The sequence below is a fragment of the Pseudopodoces humilis genome, chromosome 9 (genome assembly GCF_049639895.1).
Source record: "Pseudopodoces humilis isolate 2021_Gansu_Grassland_sample_001 chromosome 9, ASM4963989v1, whole genome shotgun sequence".
NCBI lineage: Eukaryota > Metazoa > Chordata > Aves > Passeriformes > Paridae > Pseudopodoces > Pseudopodoces humilis.
Window position 1 is genome coordinate 1,783,265 of NC_142208.1, and position 26,898 is coordinate 1,810,162.

The 26,898-nt window shown below is 54.3% G+C and overlaps 2 protein-coding genes across 5 annotated transcripts in view; one reads left to right on the plus strand and one right to left on the minus strand.

Moving 5' to 3' along the window:
• Positions 1 to 6,562: 6,562 nt before the first annotated feature.
• CHST3 (carbohydrate sulfotransferase 3) lies at positions 6,563 to 16,280 on the minus strand. 4 transcript variants are annotated; one of them, XM_005530520.3, is made up of 3 exons: positions 14,992 to 16,280; positions 8,961 to 9,165; positions 6,563 to 8,813 (listed from the first exon to the last, which is right to left on the minus strand). In XM_005530520.3, exons 2-3 carry the CDS (start codon positions 9,095 to 9,097, stop codon positions 7,583 to 7,585), a joined length of 1,368 nt encoding a protein of 455 aa, XP_005530577.1. In that variant the 5' UTR covers positions 9,098 to 9,165; positions 14,992 to 16,280; the 3' UTR covers positions 6,563 to 7,582. The 4 variants fall into 4 exon arrangements, with proteins under 4 accessions (XP_005530577.1, XP_014114722.1, XP_014114721.1 ...); XM_014259247.2 differs by lacking the exon at positions 14,992 to 16,280 and adding an exon at positions 9,498 to 9,554; XM_014259246.2 differs by lacking the exon at positions 14,992 to 16,280 and adding an exon at positions 9,435 to 9,513.
• A 6,365-nt stretch (positions 16,281 to 22,645) lies between these two features.
• Positions 22,646 to 26,898, plus strand: part of PSAP (prosaposin) — a 28,799-nt gene continuing 24,546 nt past the window's right edge. Inside the window, exon 1 of the mRNA XM_088059322.1 lies at positions 22,646 to 22,685. Coding sequence (XP_087915448.1) covers positions 22,661 to 22,685 — 25 coding nt within the window. The 5' untranslated portion in view covers positions 22,646 to 22,660. The remainder of the gene's footprint in view (positions 22,686 to 26,898) is intronic.

Here is a 26,898-nt window from a genome sequence, read left to right on the forward strand (position 1 = left end):
GAAGGGCTGAGGAGGCAGCAAAGGGCTCTGGAGAAGGCTGAGAGCATAAAGGACATGCAGATCGTGTTCTTCCGTAGCACGGAAGTCGCCCCGAAGACTTTTCGGCTCCTGTGGCATTCTGGATAAATATATCTGCTGTCCCCGTGGATAAAAATAGCTGCTGCACACACTGCGGTGCTGTGAGCTGGCAGAGCTGCCCCCACACCCCCCTGCTCCTCAGCCCTCCCCCAGCGAAACACAGCTCCGTGCCAAAACCCCCTCCCAGCAAAACCCCCTGCAGCCTCGTGGGTGGGAGGCGAGGAAGCGAATTTCCTGGAAAAGCAGGGCCTGGAGTCAGGATTGCCGCCAGAGGGTGCAGCCAGCTCGGCCGTGGGACACAGGGACACGGTGTCCAAGTCCAGCGCATCCTCGCCTCGGCCACAGGAGGGGCTCGGGCACTGGGGAACAAAGGCATCCAAAGGAGTGGGGAGACGGTCCTGCACCCCACGGTCTTCAGGCTGGAAGAGAGCTAGGAGGGTAGGGGAGGGATGGAACAGCCAAAAATAAAGCTGGAATGGAGAAGGCCCTTGATGGGAAAGGCCATGGCTCCACTGAAATACACCCAGGGCAGGTTGGTGCTGTTTGTTACATAGGACTCAGCTGGAAATGCTGAAGTTTTCAAAAGGAGAAAATTTTAATTAATCTGTGCAATATAAACCTTCAGAGCTGCTAAACAGAGAAGCATGTGTCGTGGCCAGGAGATCCAGGAGCTATGAATGTCCAGAGGCTGGGAAATGTCCCCAGAGTAACAGTGCTCCAGGTCTGCTCCCTGTCTTTTCTCCTGGTACTGGCATGGTACCTCTGTGAGGAGGCTGCTGGAAGAGCCTGGCAATGGCTGGCTTTGGGAAAGCACAATTCAGTGCAAAAATTGTGAAAATCCAAAACCTGCCTCCATTTCTAAAGAGATGAACTCTGCAATTTAAATCTGGTTTAAGCTCTTCCCTCAAATTACATGACCAGGCTTGCTTGGCACCCCCCGTGTGTGAAGCCATTCCAGTTGGGCCAGGTCTGTCCTTACCTGTATAACTTCCTTGGTGTTCCATCTTGCTGGAGCAAAGCTGCATCGAAGGCCCATTCCTAGCAGATGAGGATGCTGAGGATGAGTTGCTGCTTCCCTGTCCCCCTTCCTCTGCACCTTTATGTCCAGCTCTGTCTTTTTCCAGAGGCAGTTTTGGGCTTTTCATGCCAGGCATTTTTACAGCACATATCCACTACTGGGAGCAATCCATTACTCCAGGAGTACTCCAGGAGTTAATTTCCCCTGTCAACTGATGTTTTCCCCCTCCAGGGCTACCTTCAGGTGAACCCAGTTGGACAACAGAACATCAGGCAACCTTTCAAAAAAAGGGGGAAAAAGTCTTCTGGGCCAGTGAGATGGAGATGCAGCAACAAGCAAGAAAACATCACTGACAAAAAGAGTTCCTAGAGCAAAGAGGGGAGGGTAGAAGGAGCCTTTGTGAAAACCCCCCATCCAACCCCAGGCAAACAGGAAGAAATTCGGAATGTCCAAAGCTGTATGCAGGTGAGGGCTCAGGTTTGGCAGGTGGGATATTTTTTTTTTATGATATTTCTCCAGCAGCCTGCAGGCAGGTGGTGAAAGCTCATCAGCCTCAGAGACGGGTTTTCTTCGAGGCTGCTGGTGGTCGGTGGGGCAGAGGCAGGTGGGCAGGCCTGGGGATTGGCCTGCCCTGCCTTTTTCCAGGCTCCCTGGACTTTTCCTCGCTGCTGCCCCATGGACCAAATGCTCCCTGTGGGTTGGTAGAGGTCCAGTGGGAAGGTGGAGGTGTAGGGAAGGGGCTCTGTGAGTTGGTCTTGCCCCAGTTTGCCACTCTGAGACAGGCAGAATGGCTGTACGTACCAGTCTGTGAGTCCTCTCCTCATGAGGTGTAATTCAGCATCATCCAGAGCTGAGAGACATCCCTCTGAGGATGATTAATCCACAGATGGGTACAACAGTGCTGCGTGGGGACACTTTAGGATGTCACCAGTAACCCTGCTCTGCCCTGGCCCAAATCCCTGTAAGCCTCTGCATCTTTGTTCTGCCCTCCCTGATCATCAGGGCAGTTTGGCCTCCCTAACTTTGCAACAGCCCAGACAGGCTGGAAGAGGGATAACTTTCCTCCCTTCCCCTTCCTTTAGAGAGCAGTTCTCCCACCTAGGCCAGGCTGAAGGCCCCTTCCTCCCCTGCCAAACCTGAGCTGCTGGAGACTGTTTCTGGCTCACAGCCATCTCTGCAAAACCCCAAATCCTCTCCTGTATCAGCAGCCTCACATACCACATTCCCTCTGCCCACAGACATGTCCTGCACATCGTCCTGTGACAGCCCCAGTGGCACCAGTGTGGCTGCAGCTCTCTGGCTGTGCCCCTGGAAGCTTTGCTTTGGGGAGAGGAGGATTTTGAGTCTCCCAGGGATGAGGGATTGCTCTGGACAAACTGCCTGGCCCATCCTTGCCCCACAGCTCCCCATTTTGCCTGGGTGAGCTGGTTGCCCCCACATGCCTCAGGGAGCTCTGCTTCTGCCAAGGTGGAATTGTGTCAGTTCAGGGCAAAAAATCACCTGGAAAAATCAATTCAGACAGTTCCTGGCTGCTTTTAAACATCCACACTGGCTATTTTACACCTTATACATAAAAATCTACTTTTAGCAGAAATCAACAAGGTCCCACTTATATTTATTCTCTCCCTGACAAACCTCATTTTTCATATCTGGTTTTTCAGTGGCTTGAGAAGACAAGCTGCTTCCCATGGATGACAGCACCAAAATCTCCCTATTTTGGTCAGGCTGGACCAGTCACATTTATTTATAGGCAGTGTCTCTGTACATGCCAGCCCATAAATTGGTCACAGATCCCAGCCAGAAAAGGGTGGGAAAACCCCAAGGGTGAAATGCAATGGTCTCTGTAATTATGTTGATTTTTTTTATCCATGAGAAGAGCCATGGGGAGCTGGGATCTTCCTCCACTCCACCCCAGGACTGTGCCACAATGGTGTTCTCCTTTTTCCTGGGATCACAGCGTGCTCTGTGCCAAGGTGCTCCCCAGCTTCTCTTTTCTTGCACAATACAGCAGGAGGAGTTTTTGCCAGGCTCAGTGTGCTGTGGTGACAGGCTTCACCTCACCTGCCATCGACACCTACAAATTGGAGCTCATCCCAAGGCAAGTTTTTGGGAAATGGGGGTGGCCAGGCTCATGTCAGCTCCTGGCATGGGATGGCCAGGGACTGAGCAGAGCTGTCCTTCCCCTTGGAGGAAACCCCAGCTCAGATAGCTCCTGCAACTGCCTTTGGGTTTTGTGCCATGCAGATCTTTCCTACCCCTCCAGAGACAAGCATACAGCAGACATTGGGAATTTTACAGAATGCCATTTTGTGGGAATTCATCCCTCACTGTGCTGTGATCCAGGAAGATGCCAACAAGAAGTTTTATCAACTTTATTCATGTCAGCTGCCTGGCTATAAGGATTGAAGGGATCTCCTTGGAAATTCTCTGGCTCCTGCAGCTGCAGAACCCAGAGATTGACAGTGTGGTGGTAACTTTCTTTTACGGGATAACATGGTTTGTGGCATTAATCCTTGTGGGGTGGTAGAGAAACATAAAGGATGTCAGTGGCTAGGGTTTCTTTGGGAAAAGGGAGAGGGCTTGAGCGAGCTCCTTTGCTCTTGGGGCAGCTTTTGAGAAAGAACAGCTTTCACTCCCAATGTGGGGAGTTTTCTTCCCCTTGCCCCCCAAGATTTCATTACTGTGAAAGCAGAGCATAGAATAAAACTGTGTCCTGAAAAAAATGGGCCTCACAGACAGGCAGCCTTTGTCCAAAGGTGTAATTACAGGATAAATATGGGATGCAGACCAAGAAATGCAGTCTGGTCAGGCATGCAGTCTCTTAGAAAAACACAACAGAAAACAAGGTTGTCATTTAATGCTGAAATGTCCACATGTGCTGCAGCCCTCGCTGCCCATGGGTCTCCCCACTGAGCTGGTGTTTGGATGGTGCAGCTTTAGCCATGGACCAGCTCCCTGCAAGAACCACACCAAGCCCCACAATGGAGAGAGGGAAAGGGTTGATCGGGCCTCCAGCAGAAGCCAGTGGGGCTGGGTGAGGGCAGGCAGTTGCTGGCATGATGGATTTCCTTCCCTCCAGCCCCTGTGCAGAAATCCCCTCTGATAGGGCTGCGAGGAGACATGGGGGATTAGCTCGTCCGATCCCATTAAATGGAGCTGGAACAAGTCAGGAGAAGGGTATGGGGGGTCAGGACAGCCAGCAGAGCAGCCACCACTTCTGCTCTTTGGGAGAAACCTCATGCCAGGCTGGAAAAAGGCCTTTTTATGGATTTCTATGGACCAACCTGGTGTCTTGGCTTCATGGCCCTGCAGGGGCACCTGGGTGTTAAACTGCAGGGCATCTAAGGTGGCATTTCAGAGCCTTGCTCATCTTGACCACTCTCTAAATCGGCATCAGCAGCTTCTGCCTCTCCACAGCAAGCCCAGCCATGCCAGCATGGCCCCAGGCAGCCCTGAGTGCTCCGAGAGGGAGGCAGAGAAACAGCAGCATGTACCTGCTGTCCAAAGTCAACTCCGGATTAGACCGGCGGGAGGGAATCATTTCCCAGAAAGATCCCATTTAGAGGGGAACAGCACATCCATCATTTGTTAAAGCTTTCATCATCTCGTGTCACCTGCAGTGACCCCAAGGAGAAGCAGTTTTGGCTGGTGGCCCTGTCCCACAGGACACATGTCCCCTCACTGCTCTGGGCTACTTGTGGAAAAGGTCTCTCTGGTGACAATCAGCACAAAGTTCCCAAATTCCCCCCAAAGTATGGCTGTAGCAGGCTGGGAGGTGAGCCTGGAGGCACTACAGCTGCAGGCTGGGCTTTCATTTCCTTATTTTAAACCAAGCTTTAGTACTGCTTTATTTCGGAAAGCTTCCATCTTTTGAAAAGAGGATTGAATTTTTTTTTTTTTTTTTTTTTTTTGGCTTTGGTGTCTATGAGAAAGGGTGAGGCTGCATCCATTGCAGCTCCTGTCGTGGGCTTCCTGCGTGGTCCATCTGGATGCAGGAATATCCTTGCTCTAAGGCACTGTCTCTTGCTATGACTTCCCCAATCTGCGTTTTTCTCCCAAATCCGAGCCTTTTGGAAAGAACCGGGCAATGCCTGGCTAGAGCAGGGTGAGCAGGAGGCCCCTCTCGTGGGGGTACAAACCTCCCGCAGCCAGCTCGGGGGGAATTCAGCTGCTCCAGCCTCCAAAGGAGCCGTGTGTCCCCTGGGGCTTCCCGACGCGCCCGGAGCCCGTGGGTTTAATGGGAGCAATTAGCCCCGCGGAAACCTGCATGGGTCGGGGGCATGTTTTCTCTCTGTCCTGTGACGTTTTTGACGGGAAGCTGGACGGTGTCCAGGAACAAATGCTTGTGCTTGGCTAGCGGAGCCGGGCTGGAGCCAGCCGGAGGCAGCGCAGGTGAGAACGGGCGGCCCTGGCCATCCTCTCTGGCCTCGGCTCAGCCCAGCTCCCCCTTCCCTCGCCCCTTGTTTCTCGTGTTCCTGGATTTGCCTGTCCTTGTCCCCCTGAGCCCGGCTTTCCAAGCCCCGAAGCGCCCCCACCCACGGTGGGATGGGAGGGGGACACTGGGCACTCTCCAATGTCCCCTCTTCGGCTGTGGCAGCTCAGCAGCTACTCACCCCTCCTGCTGTTTCACAAACAATTACCCTAAAATTATTTTCTCTGCAAAAAACAACCTAATGGTGCTTTCCCAGAAGCATTTACCAGGAACCTGCGTCCGACTGCGTTCCCCCTCCTGCCGGCCGAGCTCTGCGGGCTTTTCCCAGCGCGCAGCTGCGGAATATCCAGCTGACCTCAGTGACCCTGCTGCTTTCCCAGCAGGAAGCCTCCAAACAAAACCCGATTCACTCAGCAGCCCCAGGGCTGCTTGTGATGCCGGGAGCTGCTTGTGAAGCGGGGAGGAGGCTGACGCTCTCCACCGCCTGCGAGCGATGAGGGTACGCCAAGAAAACCCCCACTTTGGTGCCCTTTTCCCCATCCAGCTGGCAGCGGGCATCCTGAAATCACACCTTGAAGGCAGATGCCGGGCTGGGAAAGCCTCGGCAGCCGGGCCGGGTGGGAGGATGGCTGCCCGGGGCTCCGGTGTGGCTGCTCCCCGCCGGCCGGCCCCGCGCTCCTCAATGCCGCCTCTGTTCTCCCTCTTGGGTCAAAAACGCAGCTTTTGTGAGCTCAGCCCAGCCGCAGCCCTTCGCCGGAGCCCCAGCGCGTTCCTCCCGGCAAAGCACAGCCCAGCTGTGGCCAGCTGCCGCCTCGCTTCACTGATTTATTTTTGCTTTTGGCCAGCAGCTCTAGCTGGGGAGAAGGGGACGTGCGGCTTCTGGGACCCCCTCTGGGCTCCTCGGCGGGCCCGAGGTGGAGACAACCACCCTGCACCAAAACGCTTGACTTCTCCCTCGGGTGGCTGCCATAACCCAAAATACCCAGGGCAGAAAAAAGAATGAGCTACAAAGAGGGCTAAAAATAGGCGTTTTAATTAACGAAATGTGAATTGGAGGGGGCAGCTCAGCACTGGATCAACACCTGCACATGGCAAACACCCGAAAACTCCCTGGGCCTCTGCCAGGTTTGGCCACCCACCAGTGCTGTTAGCACGTATTTCTGGGGCTCCCCCCGGGACAGGGGACACCCACCAGTGCTAAGGGGACAGGAGATGCTTTGGAGCCTGTGCTGGTGGTTTTCTTTTTAATCAGATAAGTCTTTCAGCACTGCCAAGTTCGCAGCCGCTGCTGCACGGCGGCTGGGGAGGATTAAAGCCCCGTCAGTCCCTGGGGGCTCTCCCAAGACCATACAGGAGGACATGTGGTGGTCTCCAGCTGAAATGTGACCTCTGTTCTGGGTGTCTCCCTTTGTGCTGATTTTTGGGCTTAGCTCCTTGACCAGCTTCCCCACCCTTTTCACATAATAAATAAATAAATCCACCTGGTATGCAAATACGCAGGGGAAAAAAAAAAAAAAAATAAACCCAAACCTCCAAAACCAAGTTTGAAGAGCACCAAACCATAGTCACCTCATTTTGTTGTAGCCCAAATGCCATCCAGGGCTCTGTGGGCAGTTTCCAGTCTGTGCTGGTGTATGAAGGCACTAAACCAAGAAGGTCTCTGCGGTCTGGGTGCTTGCTGGCACCACGGGGATTTTGTCCTTGCCCCATCCCAGCTGGCACGGGGGGTGGCAAGGCAGAGGTGCTTGGTCCTGTCCCCCTCTGCTTGCCGTCACCCTCCCCTTCCTCAGTGCAGCTCCCGAGCTGGGGAGGCGGCCCTGCTGCCGACCCCACCGCCCCTCACCCTTACCATTTCCCCATTCCCGGAGAAATTGTGAAATTCAGGCTCTTCAGGACCCTGGGGCCAGCTCTGCCAGGACGCTCCGGCTCCTGGGGCTGCCATCTGGCAGCAGCGAGGAGCATTTTCGGGAGCAGGGACCCTCAGGTCGCCTCCGGACCGGCCGGGAGCACGGCCACAGCCCCTCGTTCCGCCCCGCCGCCATCTCCACGCGCCTCTACGTGACCCAGGCGGGCTGTGCCTCCTCCAGCAGGCTGAAGGAGCGGTTTGCCAGCGCCACGGGGCTGCTGGCCAGCTTGTAGCCAAAGAGCTGCATGGCCGGGGCGCAGGCGTCCTGCACCACCTGCGCCAGCTTGAAGGGCATGCTGAACCTCCACTTGTCGAACTGCTCCGAGGAGTTCTTGCACGTGGAGTAGACGCCGTTGCCGTCGTGGGGAGCCTGAGTGTTTTTGCCGATCCACTCCTCCACCTGCGGGGTGAGGGGCAGCCCGGCGAAGCGGAACATCTCCCGGGCCTTCTGCAGCGGCGCCCGCGCCACGTCCTCGTAGCGCACCAGCATGTAGCGGCCCCGCAGCCAGCCCGGCCGCCGCAGCCCCAGCTCCGCCGACACTCGGATGCTCTCGCAGTTGCCCCGCAGCCGCTGCACCTCCTCCTCGCGCAGGGGAGCCTCCCCTTCGGACGCCCACTTCTTCCAGGTCTCGTACTTGCCGGAGAAGGCCACCATGCGTGAGGCCAGGACGGCGCGGGGGTCCCGCACCAGCTGGATGATGCGCAGGTCCAGCCGAGGGTCCTCCACCAGCGGCTGCAGGAACTCCAGCTGCCGGATGCGCACCGTCTTCAGGGCCACGTGCTGCTTGCGCCGGCACGCCTCGGCCGCCAGCGTGATGTTGAGGGGGCCGCAGCGGCGGTTCTTGCAGTAGTACTTCTCAAAGACCTTCCTGGTGCTGGGCGTGCAGACGGGCTCCTCGCACAGCGAGTGGCTGGAGCCCCGCCGGAACAAGAAGGGCGTCAGGTGATCCTCGGGCACCGGTGAGATGAAGTTCTCTAAGATGTAGAGGTCGCAGAGGAGGAGCTGCTTGAGGACATCTCGGTAAACCAAGGCTGAGCCCACCGCGCTGGCTCCTCCCGGCAGGAAGGTCACCGTCTTCTCGACGTGCCAGAGTGGCTCAAAGAGGTAGAAGATGCTGCCCTGCTGGTTGAAGAACTCCCCGACGAAGGAGGAGCCAGTGCGGGTGGTGGCCATCAGCAGGACGTGCCGCCGTGGCCCGGGGTCCCCGTCACCTGCCAGCTGCAGGGTGATGTTGTACAGCTGCGACCTCAGCTGGGAGAAGGCGGCGTCCAGCTCCTGCAGCGAGGCCAGCGAGCCGTTCTTGGCCGCTGCTGGGCTGCCCTCGGTGCTGTTGGCCTCTGCCAGTGCCTGCGGGGACTGCTTCAGCTTGTCCGACACCCTGTGGGGAGACCCAGCCCAGCCTGGAGGACAGCGGGACCACCCTGCATCCCGCCGGGGGACTTGGGGGGGTTCCTGCTGCATAGGAGCTCAGGACTGGGGGAGAAGGGCTGAAAACCGTGGGGTGGCTCAGGTACCCCCTGCCTACCTGGAGATGAAGTTGTTCTCCTTCTCGATGATGACGAGGCTGATGACGAAGACCAGCAGGACGGCGTACTTGCTCCTCATCTTCAAGCAGTGCAGCAGCTCCCGGATATCCTGGGGTAAAGCGCGTCGGATCTCCATGGGCAGCGCGCACAGGTCCCTCCTGCACGCTGGGAAGGTGTCTTGGGCTAGGGCCTTGCCAGCCCTGCCTGTGGGGAGAAGAAGGATCAGCATGGCGATGGTTCTCTGCGGGCAGGGTGAGAGGCTGACAAAGGCTTGACAAGAGCGGTAAAAGAAGGGGAGCTCCTCCCTCCTGCTCCCTCCCACCCCCGAGGAACAGCTGCCCGAATGCCCCATCGGTTGCTCCTCCTCCTTCCCAAAATATATCTGCCTGACAGGACCCCTTCCCATGCTTCCACCAGCTGCCCCTGCCCAATTCCTGCCACCCAACAGCTGCCTGCTTCCCACTGGCAAAAACCTGCTGCTGCCAGCGAGGGGGCCCCCAGATCGTCCGGATCTTTGGTGCACTGTGGCTCCCAACCTCTGGAAAGGGGAGGGTTGGAGGCTCCGCTGTAGGGCCCCAGTGTGGGGCTGAGCAGCTTCCGCCTTCCCCCAGCATGGCAGCAGCAGCTGCTGAGCCTCGAAAATGAAACCCAGAGAGTTTTCAGGAACAACGTCAGGCCGGAAAACGCTGCTGCCGCCAGTCCCCCTCAGGGACTAGAATGCTCCAGGGGAGGTTTTTGCCAAAAAAGAAAAAAATGAACAACAAATGATGGTGCAGCTGCTTGGTGTAGGATGCAAAACCAGGAGACTTGGCATCCCCACCCAGCAGAAAAGATCCGCCTGTCCGCCGTTGCTGGAAACCGCTGAGTTGCACCAAACCCACACCCCACGGGGAGATTTTGGGGCCACAGCTGCTGTTTCGGGCTCTGGGGCGGGTCCCCAGTGTGCAGATTTGCACTCCTAGGCCTTGCTGGCCCCTGCACCTTGCTGTGTGGGTGATGCCGTTCGCTCGTCCTGCTTTCTTGGCCAGACTTTCCGTGACTCAGGGAAAGTCTATTTAGGCCTGGCTTGGCTCCACCAGCGCGACCCCGGCAGCCCGTCCCACCCCTGCTTTTGGGGTATAGGAGGGGAGCCAGGCAGAGCCCCATCCTTTGGGGGGCCCCCGGGTTTGCTGGAGGGGAGATGCCCTGGCTAAACCTCGCTCTCTGCAGCCCCTGGCAGAGCGTGGAGTGGGGGAAGCCCTGCCAGGCATTGCGTCACGTCCCGTCCTCTTCCGCGTCGTGCTCGGTCAAAATGTGCATTTTTTTAGTGTTGCTCGCTGAATGCCCCTCTGGCTGGGAAGGAGGGAGCATGGGCAGGAGGGGTGGGATGTGCCCCGTGGCCAGGGCAGCACCCCAGCCTGCCAGGTTCCCAGTCCTTTCTGTGTGAGGACCAGGAATTTCCCAGCTTGAGCAAACCGCTCAGCTCCCAAGGCTTGGCTTCCAGCCATCTCCTTTCCAGCAAAACCTTCTAAAAAGAGACATCCACACCCACGCACCCAGGAAACTCAGGATTTAGTGGGATGCGGGGACTCTGGAGATCCCTGGCAGCCCCAGAGCCGTCCCACAGATGTGTCCCAGCTCCCCCCTTTCAGCAGGCGGCACCGAGATCCCCGGCACACGTGTGCGAGTGTTGTGTGTGTTTTTAACAACCCTGTTAGTTTAGTTTGTCATCGCGCCGCTCCTCGGGGACAGGCCAGCAGCCGGGGCAGGTGCCTTTCGCCAGCCACCCCCCATATCCCCCCTCCTCGGTCGTGCCCCCTCGATGACAGGACTTGTCGGAGTATTTGAGCAACGGAGAGAGAGGAAAAAAAAATAAATCAAATACACAAAGTCCTCGGTGTGCGGGCGCGTCTCTCAGCGCCCAGCGGAGTCACGGCATCCCAAGGGGCGGTGACCTGCATCCCTGCCCTCGCCTGGGGCTGGGGACAGTCCCCTTGCTGCCCGCACACGCACTGGGGATGGCATCAACCGCTTCCTCAGACGAATCTCTGGGCAAAGCCGGCCCGGGGTTTTCCCCCTCTGCTGCCTGACCACAAATGAGCCACAGACTAAGGATTATTCACAGGGATGACACAGAGAACCATGTCCGGCAGCGCTGGCAAAACCCTCATTCACAGGCCCGGGGCAGACATAATTCATTAAATAAACAGCCGGCTGCAAAACTCCTGCCTGGGAGCAGCGGGGCGGCAGCGACAGGCGCGGGGGCCCCGTCAGGGCTGAGCCGTGGGGCTGGGGACACACGGGTGACCTGGTGAGGCTGCCTGGGGCCGCTTGGCATCCTAAAGCTCTTCCTCGCTGGGGCCAGTGAGGCGCAGCCCGGCTGGGGCACTGCGCGAGCCACAAGCGCCCCTTTGTGAGTGGGAACAGAGGGGCTCTGTGTCCCCGGCACGTTCCCCTCCAGGGCTCTGCTGGGATGGGATGGATGAGGAGAGACATCGGGATGCTGCTGCTGCTGCCCTGCCAGTGCCCACTCCTGGAGAATGCACCTGTGTGAGCAGACAGATGGATGGACATCATCCCTGGAGACAGCAGGCAGCGCCCTCTTGCTCTCCACGTCCCAAAGCAAAGCGGAATAATTTCCAAGAATGCTGAACTGAGATGTCCCGGATGGCAGCACCCACAGCTCAGGTGCTGCTCCCTGCCTTTTTCCTATCCCTCAGGCTGGAAGTGCTTTTCAATTCAGCAGGGATGGCTGCAATTCCCCTTGAAGAGATGACAACAGGATTTATGGATTTCCCAGATGAGTTAAAGCCAGAAAAGGAGCTTTTTTTGGGTGGTGCTGGGGATTTTGTTCCCATGCAAACCTGCTCAGGTGGGATCCGTCACCACCAACAAATTAACTTAATATTGCCACAGCAAGAAGGAAGGACTTGGATGGTTATGGAGACACGAAATCATTCCAGTCTGCTGGAGCAAGTTGGTTCATGGGATGAATGTTCCCACTGGTGGTTCAGGTGGGGTGAGGAGAGGCTCTGTGAGAGGAAGGAGGGAAGGGATGCTCCTGTCACCCTTTAGCAGGGTATTCCACGTGATTGGCTGACTGGAAGAGCAGAGCAGAGGTTTTCAGCTCGGTTTTGGGAAAGGGAAGGTCTTAACACAAAGCCTTGGGGCTCTCATTCCCCAGCTCTGGCTGCCCTGAGTCCCCCACCAGGTGAGATCCAGGAAAGAGAGATGCCGGGGGCAGCCAGCTGGAGGTGAGACTGGATGAAGTCACATTTTCCTCTGGTGACTCAACAGGCAATAACTGAGCTCTGGACACAGAAAGGCGATGAAGTACCCACGTGCAAGAGTTCCCTCCCTGCCTGAGATCCTCCTGTCCATCCAGCCCCTGTCCACTCCCATGCATCCCCCCATGGAAGCCCACAGTGACCTGCAGCTGAGCTCGCTGCCCCCAGCACTGCTGCTGCTCTGAGTAATTCCCTCCACCATCCTTTGCTTCATCAGGCTTCCAGCAGACACTTGGATCAGCAAAACACAGGGGCAGAACAACAAAGAGATAAGGAGCATGGGCTTGGGCTTATCTGCTCTTTGTCTGCAACCTGGGAAAAAAAAAAAACCTCTGTATTTACTCTTTCAACTATTTCCGCTCCCAACTTCCTCCCCAGTCTGGACTTGGGAAACGTGCCACCAGAGCTTCCCACTTTGCTTTCATCTCCAAGCAATTTTCATCCTGGTCCTGGCTCTCCTCCAAGGCATGGCACAAGCACAGCGCTGCTTCCGTTTGCCCTGCTGAGCAGCTAAGGAGCCTGTCCAGGCAGGTATTTTTTGGATAAAAGCATGTCTAGTCAAGCTAAAAAAAGAGGAGGAAAAAAGCCACCTCCTACGATGTTTATAAAGTTGCCGAGAATAGTCACAAGCCTCATCAAACTGAAGCCTGGAAACTGCCCATTGGAGGAGAAAGCTGGGAATGGAAAGTCCTTCTGACTCAGAGGTTACACTCAGGAGCAGCAGCGGGAGCGGGTGTTGGTACAAACAGGCATCACTGAAACAACTTTGTTTTCATTGCACAAGCTCTCGAGCTCCAGGTGCATGAGGTTGTCTCCTGTCCCCCCTTTACTGTCCCACCTGCTCTCTGTGATGACCCCATGAGCTGTCCTTGTTCCTCGTGTCCCAAAAACCACCGTGCAGAAGGGGTGTAGAGGCTGGGGAGGGCACAGTAATATTTGGGATGGGACCAGCACAGGCTGCATGGCCAGGACAGACAGATCTTTTCTCTCCCTCACCTTGGTGCTGTCCAGAGAGAGGTGTTTCCTCCTGACCCAGCAGAGAGGAGAGCTGCTGCTCCTGCCCCTGGTGAACCTGATGGGACTCAGAGACATCAGTGCTGGCTGTGGGGGTAAAACACGTGCATCTGCCAGGCAGGGACCAGCCTCTGGAGTTGGAGCTGGACTAGGAGCCGGCTAAAACACCTTCAGCCTTGAAAGCAACCCGCTGGAAAGCACGGGCACGGCTGAGGTGGGGTTTGCAGCACCACCTGCAGCTAAGGTGAGCGACTGAAGTGCTGGGCAGCTGGGGGGCTACAGAGCAGACCACCAAGATGGGTGAGAGGACTGCCCGGCCCTGTTTTCCCGGCGCCGGTGGCACAATGCCGGCTGCTGTGAGTGCCGGCGGCCCCAGGCCACGCTGGGAACCGCAAATGCCCGTCCCTGCTTCAATGAGCCCTTTATTTGGGGCGTAGAGCCCACGGTCCCTCCCACCGCCCCACACTCCTTCCCTTCACCGCTCCTGCGGAAGCCTGGAAGCTCCTCCACCAAACCCACCCCAAAAGCAGGGATACCGCGCTCTCTGTGCCTGCCTCTGCTCCCCATTTCTGTCTCTCCTCGCCCGGGACAGGCATCTGTAGCGCTCCAGGGATGCAGAAGGGACCGGTGGCAAGAGATGTCGGCCGTGGGGACGGTGACCTGTGCTCGAGTCAGCACAGGGAGACTGCGGGTGTGAAATCGAGCCGTGTGCTGAAGCAACATGGCAGATGCGGGGAAATTGCAGAGTTAAATCCCTGTCCTGGTGTAGTGTTGTAAATCGTTGGCTGTGGAAAAGGAGACGCTTTTCTCCAGGCACCAAAGCCAGGCTCGGCGCAAAGGCAGTGGGGTCTGGGCAGCTCTCCCCAGTGTGGCCGGGAGCAGCTGCTGAAATCCCGGCGGGCCCTGAGGGGGGACTCTGCTGGGATGGCCTTTTCCCCCCAGGGTACCCCCGGTGCCATCCAGGTCCCGTCTGGGGCCGTGAGGCTGTCGGAGTCCCAGCTCCGGCAGAAATGTCGCTGGCTCCCGGGAGCCGGCCGAGGGCCAGCGTGCCCCGGTGGCCCCGGGACAGGAGGGGAAAGGGTGCGAACAACTTTCCACTGCTCCCTGGTAGGGGCTGACGGATGATGCAACTCCGGGATGGTTGTAAGAAACTCTCCTTTTCCAAAGTCTCCTTCTGTCGCCCCAGCCGCGCTCCTCTCCGGACGGAGGCTCGGCGCTGCCGCCGCAGAGCTCGATCCTATTCCATTGATTATTTTATCCACTCCCCAGCCGAGAGAAAGGCACGGGGAGAGCTGCTGAGCAGTCATGTGTTGGGAGGACTTTCGGCGGCAGGGCGCTGGGATCCGGCTGTCCGCCGAGGGGAGGGAGGCAGGGGAGGAAGGGAGGCACCGCCGGCGCTGCCCCGCTGCGGGAGCGGGCGGCGGGGGGCCCCGCACCGAGACAAAGGAGCGGCCGAGGCCGGAGGGCGCACAAAGGAGCCGGCGGAGCCCGGGGCCGCCCCGCGGGGGGATGCGGCCACCGAGCCCCGGGCTCCCCGCCGGCCCCGCTCCCCCTGCCCGGGGTGGGGGGAGCTCGGGGCCGCGGCCCCTCCTCGCACGCCCAACTTCCCGCAACTCCCCGCCGGGGAAGACCCGATCCCCGCCGCCATCCGAGCCCGAGCCCCGGGGCTCCCGCTGCCCATCGCGCCGGTCCCGGCCCCCGGCTGCGCTCCGGCCCCGGCCCCGTCGGTCCCGACCCCCGCTGCACCTACCCGGCGGCGGCCGCTCCGCGGGGCGAGCTCGCCCGGTCCTGCCGTGCGGGAGGAGAGAGAGCAGCGGGTCCCCTGCTTTTCTTCACGGTGCTGTCATCCTCCCTCCCTCCCTCCTTCCCTGATTCCCTCCCTCCCCTCTTCCCTCCCTCCTTCCTTCCTTCCTTCCTCCCTCCCGGGGCAGCGGAGGGGGAGCGGTCCCGGCGCCTGGACGCGGGTCCCGGGGCGGGGCCGTGCAGGGTCCCCGGGCCAACCCCCGCTGCCCCCACCCCGACACGCCACGCCGGGAATCCGGGAGTTGCCGGCTTCCAGCCTCGGGATCGCTGGAATGGGCCGCCTGGGCGCTGGGGTGGAGAAAAGGGGGGAAGAGGGGTCCTGGGAGCCCACAGACAGCCCGCGAAATTGTCCCGTCTGGGCCGAGGTGAGTCCCCTCCCGGGCACCACCGGGTGGTTTGGGCTGTAGGCTTCCTGCTCAAAGCAGGGTCACGCTGGGGTGGTCAGGGCTTTATCCTGCAAACCTCCAAGGATGGAGCTAGTACAATCTCTCTTTGCTCACTGTCTCATTGGAGAAATTGCTTCTTTTTCTATCCACTCCAAACCTCTCCTGCCCCGGCTCTCAGCATCCCACCACGTGAGGAACCTGGCTCCATCTCTGTGACCACCTTGTGGCAAGGTTCCTCTTTGTTATCCTCAGCTAAAACTGGCTTCAAGGTCAGCACCTTCCTCCCCAGACTCCACTTTGTCCCCATACAGGAGCTGTGAGGGGGGTTGGTCCCACTGGGGTGTGCTGTGCTGCTGAGGTCACAACTCTGCTCCAAGAGGGAGCAGCCCAGGAGCATTGGGGGACACCAGCTGTCACTGTCCCTGCAGGGCAGGCTTAGGGTCTGGAGCATTAAATCCTACAGAAATGACTATTTTGGCTGAAGTGCAGAAATTCACCCAGCTCCCTCAAGAGACACCAAGGAGCTGAAAGACATCTGGCTCTGCAAGCAGAGAGAGATCCAAAAAAACTAGTCCCCATAAAAACTTTCAGCCTTCTTTTACATTCCTGGCATAGTTTTTCCACTATGCATGTGGCATAGACAGCAAAATGCAAGTTTTCTTGGCATTTAAGTGTGATGACCGACATCGTTCATCACTCCTCAGTGGCTTCCTGTGAGCCAAGGTGATGGGGATGGGTTTGCATGGAGAGTGTCAGCAGCTGGTGACACAGCTGGTATGCAAAGAGCAAGGCAGGAAAGCCAGCCTTCCTTCCTTCCTTCCTTCCTTCCTTCCTTCCTTCCTTCCTTCCTTCCTTCCTTCCTTCCTTCCTTCCTTCCTTCCTTCCTTCCTTCCTTCCTTCCTTCCTTCCTTCCTTCCTTCCTTCCTTCCTTCCTTCCTTCCTTCCTTCCCTCCTTCCCTCCTTCCCTCCTTCCCTCCTTCCCTCCTTCCCTCCTTCCCTCCTTCCCTCCTTCCCTCCTTCCCTCCTTCCCTCCTTCCTTCGCAGATAGGCAGCACAGCTGTGATAACTCCGGGGTTTTGGCTTCTGCAGCGCTGCTGATGGAGCTGGGGTGGAGGGCAGTGTCTCGGGAACTCTGCCTAAACGAGGCAAACCCAGGGCTGGCAGGATCAGGCCTGTGCAGGCTGTCAGGTTGATCGTGTCACAGAAGAGCAGATCAGTCTGGCTGGCCACACACCGCAGGAGTTTTGTGGGGTTTTGAGAAAGAGCGAAATGTTTTTAAGCTCCTCGCTTGTTATTTCAACTGGAACAGGGCATTCTCCCTCGGATTTTGTGGGCAAAGCTCTTGGCAAAAATCGAACCCTGATGTGCAAATAATTTTGAGATGAGGGCAGAGAGAGGCTGGTGGGCAGGTGAACACCCATACTAGTGAGGTGTCACTGTCATCGTAGGACAGCTTTTGCGGCGGTCCCAGGGGGTGGCAGGAGCAGAGGAGGGGTCTTCCTGAGCCTGGCCCGTGCTCCCTGCCTGCTCTGCACACACGTGGGGCTGGGGATGGAGATCACCTTCCTGCTTCATCAATAATAAAGCTGGCACGGCGAGGAACAAAGTGCTTTCTCCAGCCCTCACACTGCCGAGAGAGGCGGGGAGTTGTGTTTCCTCCACCCTTCACTACCTGCGGGATCACATTCCCTTCCTGTCCCATTCCTCTTGCCCAGGGATAACCCAGGGGAAAGGAGGAAGCAAAGGAGCAGTCCCCAGAACGAGATCAGGAGCAAGGAAAGGGCGACCTGTCTCTATAGCAACCAGGATGCTCTGGGTTTTCGGGGAATAAAGGCATCTGCTGCTGCTTTAACGCCCTCGGTTCAAGTTGATGATGTGGCAGTGACCAGGTCAGGCTTCAATTTAAAAAAAGCTTCCACTGTTTTTTTCCTCTGTTAGCCCCACGGCAGCATCTGCCTAACATTGGCATGATAAAAAGCAGGATCTGCTTCAACAATTTGGCTGTAAAATAGAGGTAATCAGTTGGGTTTTTTGGGTGGTAAAAATCTACTTAAACCGTAGGAGACAAAATGGGGGCAGGGGTGGAAATTCGAGTTCACCTGTAGGGAAGAGAATGATTCCAGGTAAAAATGAGGTAATCAACAGGTAGGAAAAATTTTGTCTAGAAAACTTTAGGTGACCTGTAAGGGACAGTGAATATTTTGGGGATAAGATCTGAGATAATCTGTATGGGGCAGAATCACATTTTTCACAATAATCTAGAGGTAATCAGTAGGGGGTTTTTTTTAGAGGTAAAATTTAGATAATCTGTCAGGGAGAGAATGAACATTTTGAGGACAAGATAGAGGTAGTTAGAGGGTTCTTTTGATTGTAAAATTTGTGCTGATCCGTAGAGGACAAAATGAATTGTTGAGGGCTAAATGTGAAGTAATCTCTAGGGGACTAAGTCTTCATCACAGGTTATTGCACAATATCAACTTCTCAATTTTAAAAACATCTAACTCAATGAGCAGCAGGACTGATCCATGTCCCAAAACACTTCCACTTTTTTTAAACACCAGTGGCTTCATCTGCTAGGAGCAGAAAGTGGGAAACCATGCAAAATAAATGTAGGGAGATATCAGGGAGCTGAAGACTGGTTTGGGTTGGAAAAAAACCCTAAAAGATCACCTAGTTCCAACCATGAAATCTATTTTTTTTCAGCTGTATTATCTAAAACCCTTTGAGCTGATAAGAGTTAAAAGCAAATCTCCTGATCCTCAGGGAACAGACTAACTTGCACTTTCCTTTAGCATAATAAAGCATTGCTATTTCTGCACCTTTTTGGGTCTCCAAAGCTTGTTTAAAATGAAATGCCTCATGCAGATGCCGAGTGTAAGAACAGAAAACCCAAAAGGATCCAACTTATTGGCAGAAGACTTTACAGTTCCTCCTCTTTTCCTTTTCCCAAAGGAAATTCCCTGTGGATCATAAACAATAACCAACAATTTCCCCCAGGCTGTGAAGAGGGAGCAGGTTTCTCTCAGTGCCAGGGTGTGTGTGGGTGTGTGCACAGCCATCCCAGGAACTCCAGTTTCCCACAACCTGCACCAGGCCTTCCCAAGGAAAGCACTTTCAGTGCTTTAATGAGAGCTTTAAAGACTCCCTGGCTGTGGGCTGGTATCAGGAAGGTGACAGTGTGAAAATCCTCATTATCTTCCAAGGGGTGAATGCCTTTTTTAATCACTGATCCACCTGTCCTTGGACTTTTCCTCTTGAACCTTCCTGCATAAACCTTACAAAGGAGTTTCCATCCTCTGTGACAAGGCTGCCCACCTTTTCCTTTGGAATGCAGAACCAAGAGATGAAACTTTTCTAGTTTTGTTTGTTTGTTTTGTCTTCTGTTTTATGTTCCTATGAATAATTAAGCACTTCCATTCCTTCCTACTGGGAAACCTCTCTCCTTGTAACCATCAACGCGGTGTTCCATTCTCCCTGCCGCTGATGGGTGCCTATGTCAAAGAAGGCTGTAAAAAAAAGCCAAGCTCGGAAACTCCTTTTTCTTAGCCCATTTTCCAGCCCTGGGCGGCTGCTGTTCCTCTCACCGCTCTCCTGCTGCCACCTGCCGACCGCCAGCCGCTCCCTCGCCTCTTTGCGAACTGGTCCCAGTTTCACAGCCCTTACTGGAGCGGCTGCCGCCTTGGCTTGGGAGGGTTCCTCTCGCAGGGAGCTTCCCGACCCTGCAGCTTGGAGGGGGAAAACGAGCGCTGCCAGCCCCCACATCTGCTTTTTCTGTTCCTCCTTCCCCATCTCTTCTAGGGATTAACGCAGAAAAGCTCCTGTCTGCTCCCTGCCTCACCCCTGTCTCCCCGGGCCGTGCCTGTTCCTGTCTCAGCGACCCTGAGACACTCACTCCGCCAGGGGTGTCCCGGACCCCACCCACGATGCTCGGCCCTGCTGCATCAGCTGGCGAGGGGAGGCTGCTGCCATCAAAGAAGAACAAGCGAATTGCCCACGAAGAGGGCAGCAAGCCCAAACAGCAGCCATGGGGACAGGACCCAGGGGCTGGGGGAGATGACAGCCAGCAAAAGGGGCTGTCCCCAAGCCAGCAGGATTTGCTGTCTGCTCAGCACCCGAGGAAGGAGTTCTGCTCTCCACGGGGGAACTGATACTTTTATCAGTTTTTATCCAGTACCTGTGGACACAGCTGATTCCTCATGTTTGCTTTCCCAGCTGTCTGGCTTGTGCAGCCCCAGCGCATGCCATTATCTGAGCTCCCCAGAGAGACTTTCACTGGATCTTTCCCCCACTTTCGCGGCAGGTGTAATTAAAACAAGCCTTCATAATGAGGGTGGGAGCTCAGTGGGAATCGAGGTGCTGGCAGCTGATGAGCTTTTGACTGAGCTCCACCCACCCTTCCCTCTCTGCATCCTTTAGCCCCCTGCAAACATGTGCAGAATCTTCAAATGACCCTGCACCTTATTTTCTGTTCCTTTTTCAATTCTGCTTCTCTAAAACTGCTGAGGGCGAAATAAAGAAGTTGGTTTATTTTTAATCATCGCAAACTCTTTCCAAACCTGCAACGCAAAAGATTCACTTTTGACATGATGAGAGCAGCTGAGCCACGGGGATTTCTCTCAAGAAGAGAGGCTGGCAAACCTTAGAGTAGTAGCACCAGTTAAAAAAAAGCTTCTGATGTTCCCCTGTCCCAGCAAGGCCAGTCTGCTGATCTCCCAGGTGAGTGGGAAGCCTTGTCCTTTTTGGTTTGGCTTTTGAAGCTTCTGTCACAGAGGAAAAAAGGCAAGTGAGAAGAGAGGGGGGATCAGATGCAGGCTGCAGGTGCATTTGTACCGGTGTCATCGGCTCTGGAACAGCCCTGCAGTGAAAAAAATGCCATCATGTGGCTGTCAGCATCTCAGTAAGGTCAGCAGCACCCTCAGCTGGGTAAAATCCGTGTCTCTCTGCCCTCTACAAACATGAAAACTCCCCATCTGACCAACCTACTTTCCCAACACACCATCCAAGAAAGGGAACTCAATTTAGGGTCAACCAAGTGTAGCTCCTTTTCTTTCTGACCAGCCTGTGTGTGAAGAGAAAACCCCAGCAAAAAGGAGCTGATAGTGCTAAATGGCAGAAGTTACCCACTCTGGGCCTCAGTGGGAGAGGAAATGTCTGCAAAATTGTGACTTGTCTCGTTCTCTCACCTCCAAACAGAAGGAAGTGAGAGCCACTTTGTACTGGAAAGTTCTGAGCACCCAGAAAACCCAAGGAGTGACTCAGGTGCTGAGTTATTCAACCAGGGTGCCCCACTGGGTTTTACTTGAGAAGCACCGCACAAAGCCACAGGCACAGACCAAAGTGTGGTCTCTGCTGCAGGCTGTCCTCTTCTGCTCCTCACCCAGAGCGTCACGAGTCTTAAGAGTATGGAAATAAATTCTAGCAACAGTGACTTATTAATATCTAAGCCAAACCCTTGGTGTCAAGGTGTTTATGAAAAGGTGTGGTTTTATCAAGGTGTTCTCAAATGTTGACGAAACCTTCAAGAAGCCTTAGGCTGGAAGAGGTTCCTCGTGCTGAGTGCTTTCATCAGTGAGGTTTATTGGTGCAGCTTATTTCCTTGCCCTAATGTGTTATTTGTATCTCATCTTTTTGTGGCCCTGCCATTTCATGGGTTCCTTGAATCCACCTAATGCAGGGGAAGGACCATCCTGTGCTCTCTTTCTGTCCCCGATACAGGTTCCCTCTCCCTCCCTTTGTGAGACCTGCAGTAAAGTGAGCCTGTTATCTTTCCCTTTATTGCCTTTCCTTGGCAGGGGGAATTTAGAGTTGGATCCCCTGATCTGGCTGGATCAGGAGCTGATCGGGTCTACTCAGGGTCAGTCTGTTTCTCAGCAGGGAAGCAGCAGGAGCGCGTGGCCAGGGTGTGATGCAGGGAAGCCCCTTCCATCACCAGCTCAGGCGTGCAACAGCTCCACTGTGAGCACCACCCAGCCCCTGGGTGGCTTCTGACCATCCCCTGAAGTCATGCTGTGGCCTTGTGGGCCTTGTGTACAAAGGGAAGATAACACCTCTGCCTGGAGACCTTTCTGGCTTGGTGATTACCAAATCCCCACTGCTTTGCACACAATGAGGACACCAGGACCTTTGGAGCCTTGCTCATCACAGAGAAGGGCCTTTCCAAAAAATAATCTGAAACAAAAGCACCTGAGCAGATAAAGGACAGAGAATCAGGATCTGCCCAGAAGCCTGGGGAGTTCACTGGGATGTCCATAGGGTCAGCCAAGCCCTGCAGCTGGACCTCTGGAAGATCCACCTGTAGGAAATGGCACTGTTGCATCCTGGCAGCCTGCAAGGATGGAACTTGCTTCCCCACCTCGGCTGCTCTAATTGTGGTGGGTGCCATTTGAAAGGTGTGCTGTGGAATGAGAGATGGCGTGTGACACACGGCAGGACCCTCCTGCTTGTGAACCCATCGGTCTCAGGGACACAGCAGGGTGAGTCCACCAAGATCACCTGCTTTGTGTGGACACCTGCAGCAGGAACCACTGCTGCCAGCAGGGAGGCTGTCACTGGAACAGCTGTTCAGAGCAAGCTGGGGAAACCCAGATGCTTTTACTAGAAATCACTACAAAATTCCATGTATCTTCTGATCGCCCCAGGCAGCATCAGGAAAACCAAATAAGAGCAAAACCTGTTTGCTTTCTAAGCTTCCCTGTGAAACAGGGAGCAGCTCAAACCTGATAATCCTCATTTTTTATGGAAAAAAAACAGTTTCCACGTTTCTTGGCGTTAGTTAAGTCTCATTTGCAGATCTGCTAGCAAGGACAGAACATGGTTCTGAACCTTGTCCTCCCACTAAAGGAGCACAGAGAGAGACCAGCTGCAGCTGAGCATGACAATTCCAACCTGATGGGAAGCAGCTGTTGGATAAGTTTTAACAGGCAGCTGCAGTGGCCTGGTGAGGGGAAATGGGGATGGTTGTTTTTCAGCAGGTGCCTTGGGCTGGGTTTTCCCTCTGTCCTTCCACAAGTGCTGGGTGTGACCCAGTGTGTTAAGCCAGGAATATCACTTGCTGCTCTTGACAGAGTGGGTTTTTGGTGCTTTTTTCCTCTCTCTTCCATGGGCTCAGCCGTGCTTTTGTTCTGCAGCTGACTGGGTGGCAGTGCCCAAAGTTGAATGCTAACTCCTACACCTCTCTGCCCTTCCCTGGGGAAGGATAAAAAGGGTTTTGTTTCTCCTTTGACGTTCACCATGGCAAACAAAGCTCTGCAGAATGGTGAGTTTTGCTCCAGCTATTTCCTGGCAGTAGCTGAGCTTGTGTGGGTGCATGATGCTGACTTTCTTAGGGCCAGGATTAACAAACTGACGGTGAAAATAAGATTTTTTTGATTTTTTTTTTTTTTTTCCTGTGAAGAGCAAGTGTAAAGATGCACATGAGGTGATAATCATGGAAACTGTAACTGCCATGGAAAACCAGGCTGCAGGCTTCCACTGTGATTAACATGGAAAACCAGGAGGCCAATACTTCCTTAGTCAGCACTGCCCATGGAATTCATAAAGCATCTCTCTTGCCTGTGTTTGCTGTTTGGAGGAGACGCTCCAATGTTTCCCCAGCTGCGGTTGCAGTGTGAGTGACACAGGAAAGGAGGTTGCTCCAGGGAATCCTCTTGTGAAATCCAAAGGTCAAAAATCCAAATCAATCCAAAAATCCAATCAAAAATCCAAAAATCATAGCTGTTTGCCTTCCTTGTGCCACAGTCCTGGTGTTTTTTCCTCCAGAGTGAAACATGCTTTTGCTTTATGAAATTGGAAGGTGAAGAAACCCTAGAAGAAGCTCAGGAAGTTTGCTATGGGATGCCTGTCAGACTTGGAGCAAGCAAGGGATGAACACCACACTGGGCAACTTGCTCCAAATGCTTAAAATCCCAGACTTAGCTGGGACAGTGGAAGAAAGAGGTTGAGTCTCTGGCTGTATTTTTACCCTTTTGTAGAATAGGGCAGAGGGCAGCTATTCAGATACCCACGACTCTGGGCGTGGGTTGTATCCACTGGTATGATGAAGAAAGACCTTGTGGTGGGAGCTGCACTTGCCACTTCCCCCCTGCAGCCTTGTGACTTTGATTAATCCCAACCCGTGCCACTTTTGGCCGCAGTGATTAGCTGCTGCTGCAAGCTTCACTGAAATCCACAGCCTGGCCTAAAAGTCCGTGAGTGTGCAGCTGAGGTGAGGTCACATGTGAGGAGGTGCTGCCTGATGCTTTTTGTGACCTAAAAAAAAGAACTGTAGACCTTGCACTAGCACAGAATCTCAGTGAGCAGGAAAGCAGTGATCACTGCCTGACTTCTCAGGCTATTTGTTAAGGTATTAAACTACATGATCTTCCTGTCCTATTCCTTCTCTCTTTCCTACACATCAGCTCTTAGCTCATCTAAAGTTTTGAGGACAGCTTACTTGGGCTTTTATTTCTGGCCCAAACTCTTCTGTTTTGCACCTTCTTCCCCAAATAATACGTTCTATTTCATGCCTTCCTTTTTGCTTTGGATAATGAAGGAAGAGAAACCAAGTATTTCAACAGAGAAGGAAACTGTGTGAAGAAAGTCGGGGGGGTGGCTGCGTTTTCTCAGTCTGGTTCCTTACAGCAGCCTTTGTAGCTGTTCTCTGCCAACTCTTATTTTTCCTGCAAAATCTGTAATTCTTTGTGCTTTTCCTTAAAGCCGTAGCTCCTGGAGTCCTGTGATTATCTAATCACTTCTGAGTGAACCAAAATGAGTCACAGCAGATGGAAAACACTGGATGACAATAACCTCCACTTCTGAAAAAGCCCTAAGTGCTTCTGAGTGGAAAAAAAAAACCAACTTCCAAGTGTAATCCTCAAAAACCCATGAAGCAGAGACCAAATGAAAGGAGCTCAATTTTGTATATACTTTTTTGTTTTATATATTTGTATCGAAATATATTTTAAAATCTATTATACATTTTCATTTGTTTCCTTCCTGGATAGCCTAGATGTATAGTTCTAAATTTTTTGGGGGTTGGGTTAAATAGGATTTAGAGAAACATTACTTTACATTTATAAAAAGAAACCCTGCTTCAAAGGTTGTGGCAGAGATTTATCTGGCTGCAATCTCGATGTTTATGGCCCTGACAAGATGACACAATGGGAGCAGGAACTTCTGCATCTTGTTGCATATCCTTTAAAACATTGATGAGCTGGTGCTGCACTGTTGATTCCCTTCTATTTTGGAGGAATCATCTGCTTTTCTGGCAACTCTGTTGCAGTTCCAGATCTTGCTAGAGCTGGTCAGAAATCCTGGTTCATGAGGGCAAAGCCTTTATGGCTGCTGATGATCTTTGTGTTGATCTACTTGAAGTATCAGTTGCCTTGGGATATGGTTTGCCTTGAAATAGGAGTCTAATCCCAGTAAGTAGTACCTAAAATGCTGAGGAAACCTGGCAACAAAATACAGCTTGCAACTAAAATGCACAACTTGTGACAGCTGACAAAGGAAATACTGAAATGAGAATTAGCTGCAGTGATTTGAGGTTTTATGTTATGCTTTGCTGGGAAAATCCAGTGTACTTGATGTGACCCCTTTTGATAATTAAGTTGTGGCTGGGCTGAACGTGGGAAGGAAGGCAGCCTGTGACCATGGCAGTGTTAATTGAGAGCTCTGCTGTGGCACGGCTGCCAAAGTGGGCCGGTCCTCAACGCTTTCACCCCCGTGCTGTGCCACAGGCATTCAGACAGAGAACCGGATCCAGGCAAAAAACTGCCTGGGGAGAGGAAGGGATCACTCCTAAAGCCAGATCAGCTGCTGGGCTCGGCAGTGTGTGGTTGTTTGTGCTGGTGCTAGGGGCCGAGAGGCAGAAAATGTGTAGGGTCATAGAATCACAGCGTGGTTTGGGTTGGAAGGGACCATGAAGGCCATTTTGTTCCAAACCTCTGCCATGGGTGGGGACACCTTCCACTGGACTGGAGTGCTCCAAGCCCTGTCCAACCTGGCCTTGAACACTTCCAGGGATCGGGCAGCCACAGCTTTTCTGGGCAGCCTGTGCCCCTCAAGGGGAAGAACTTCTTCCTCACCTAAACCTACTCTGTGTCAGTCTGAAGCTGCTGTTGTCTCGCTCTTACAGCCCAGCTGGCTCATCATGTGCTGCTCCCTGCACCTTGGGCTGATTCAGGACCCCGATCCAGTCAAGAACCATCTGTTTCTGTGTGTCAGGGTTGTGGTTTTTGGTTGTTTCTTTTTTGTGGGCAGGTCCCACGTGCCCTGGCAGCTGCTGGTGCTGCCGACCTGCAGCTCTGCCCTTGGATGCAGCCCCTGCGGCACTGCCATCCCATTCGGAACATGCTCTGATGCTTTCTGCCCTGGGAAGAATGTCAGAGCAGGAGCTACTTCTCTGCAGCCTGTTAGTGGGGAGGAAGGGGGTGTGTGTGTGTGGGTGTCTGTCTCCACTCCAGGAGGACCCGCAAGCCAAACCATTTGGTGAATCACAGGGAGGCTGCTCTTGGGCTGGAATCAACTTCAAACGTGTTCAAGGCTCTGCACGAGGCTGTCAGGCTGTAATTTGTGGCTGGCTTTGCTTCTTCTCCTCCTCCTGCTGCTGCTGCAGACACTTTTCCAGAGTGGAAACGCAAAAGAGTCTGAAAGCCAGGCAGCTGCGGAAAATGCCTCTCTTTATTTATTTCACTTGTTTTGGTTTTTTTTCTTTTGCAAAGAGAACACTTCTCCTGCAGAGCTGGCTGCGGCTGCAAAACCAGAGCCTGCAGGGGCCTCTGGCCAGCCTCCCGGGATTGCCAAAGAGAGATTCCTCACGTGCCCCACTTATGCAAAGCGAAGAACTGGGCGCCAGGAGGGCGAGGCGACGTGGAAGGAATTTGTGTGCTGTAGGCACGACAAAACTGAGCATCCAAACCAGCCGGGCTCTGGTGCTGGCCCAGTCCAACAGGTTGGTAGGGGAGGCAGCTGCAAAGTGAGTCATGTGTTTAGCTGCAGGAAAGTCCCTCACTTGGCTGCAGCTTTCCGAGCTCTTCCTACTCGCTTTCTCCATGTGCGCCTCCCAGAAAACGGGGCTAAAAACCAAGCTTAGGCTGGGGGAGGCCTCCTTCTCCCTCAGCTACAGCCAAGTGACTCAGCTGTGTGTCACTGCAGACAAGCCACGATCCTTCCTGAGAAGCCTTATCTGGTATCTCATCTGGGAGGTTTGTCCTCAGGAAAAACCCCAAATCTCAGCAGAAGCAGAAGGTGGTAGGCAGATCCTCAGTGCCAGGTCTCAGCTCACATCTGTGAGCTGGGTCTGGTCCCAACAGGCTGAGATATCCTTGGGAGTTTCCCACTCTTCCAAATATCCACAGCAGACAGCTGGTACTTGAACTCCTGATGCAGCTTTATTTTGTTTAATTCAATTTTTAAGTGAGGAAACTAGCAGACATTATGGCTAGATCAGGAAAGCTAAGTCACGGAGACAGTTAATTATTCCCAAATAT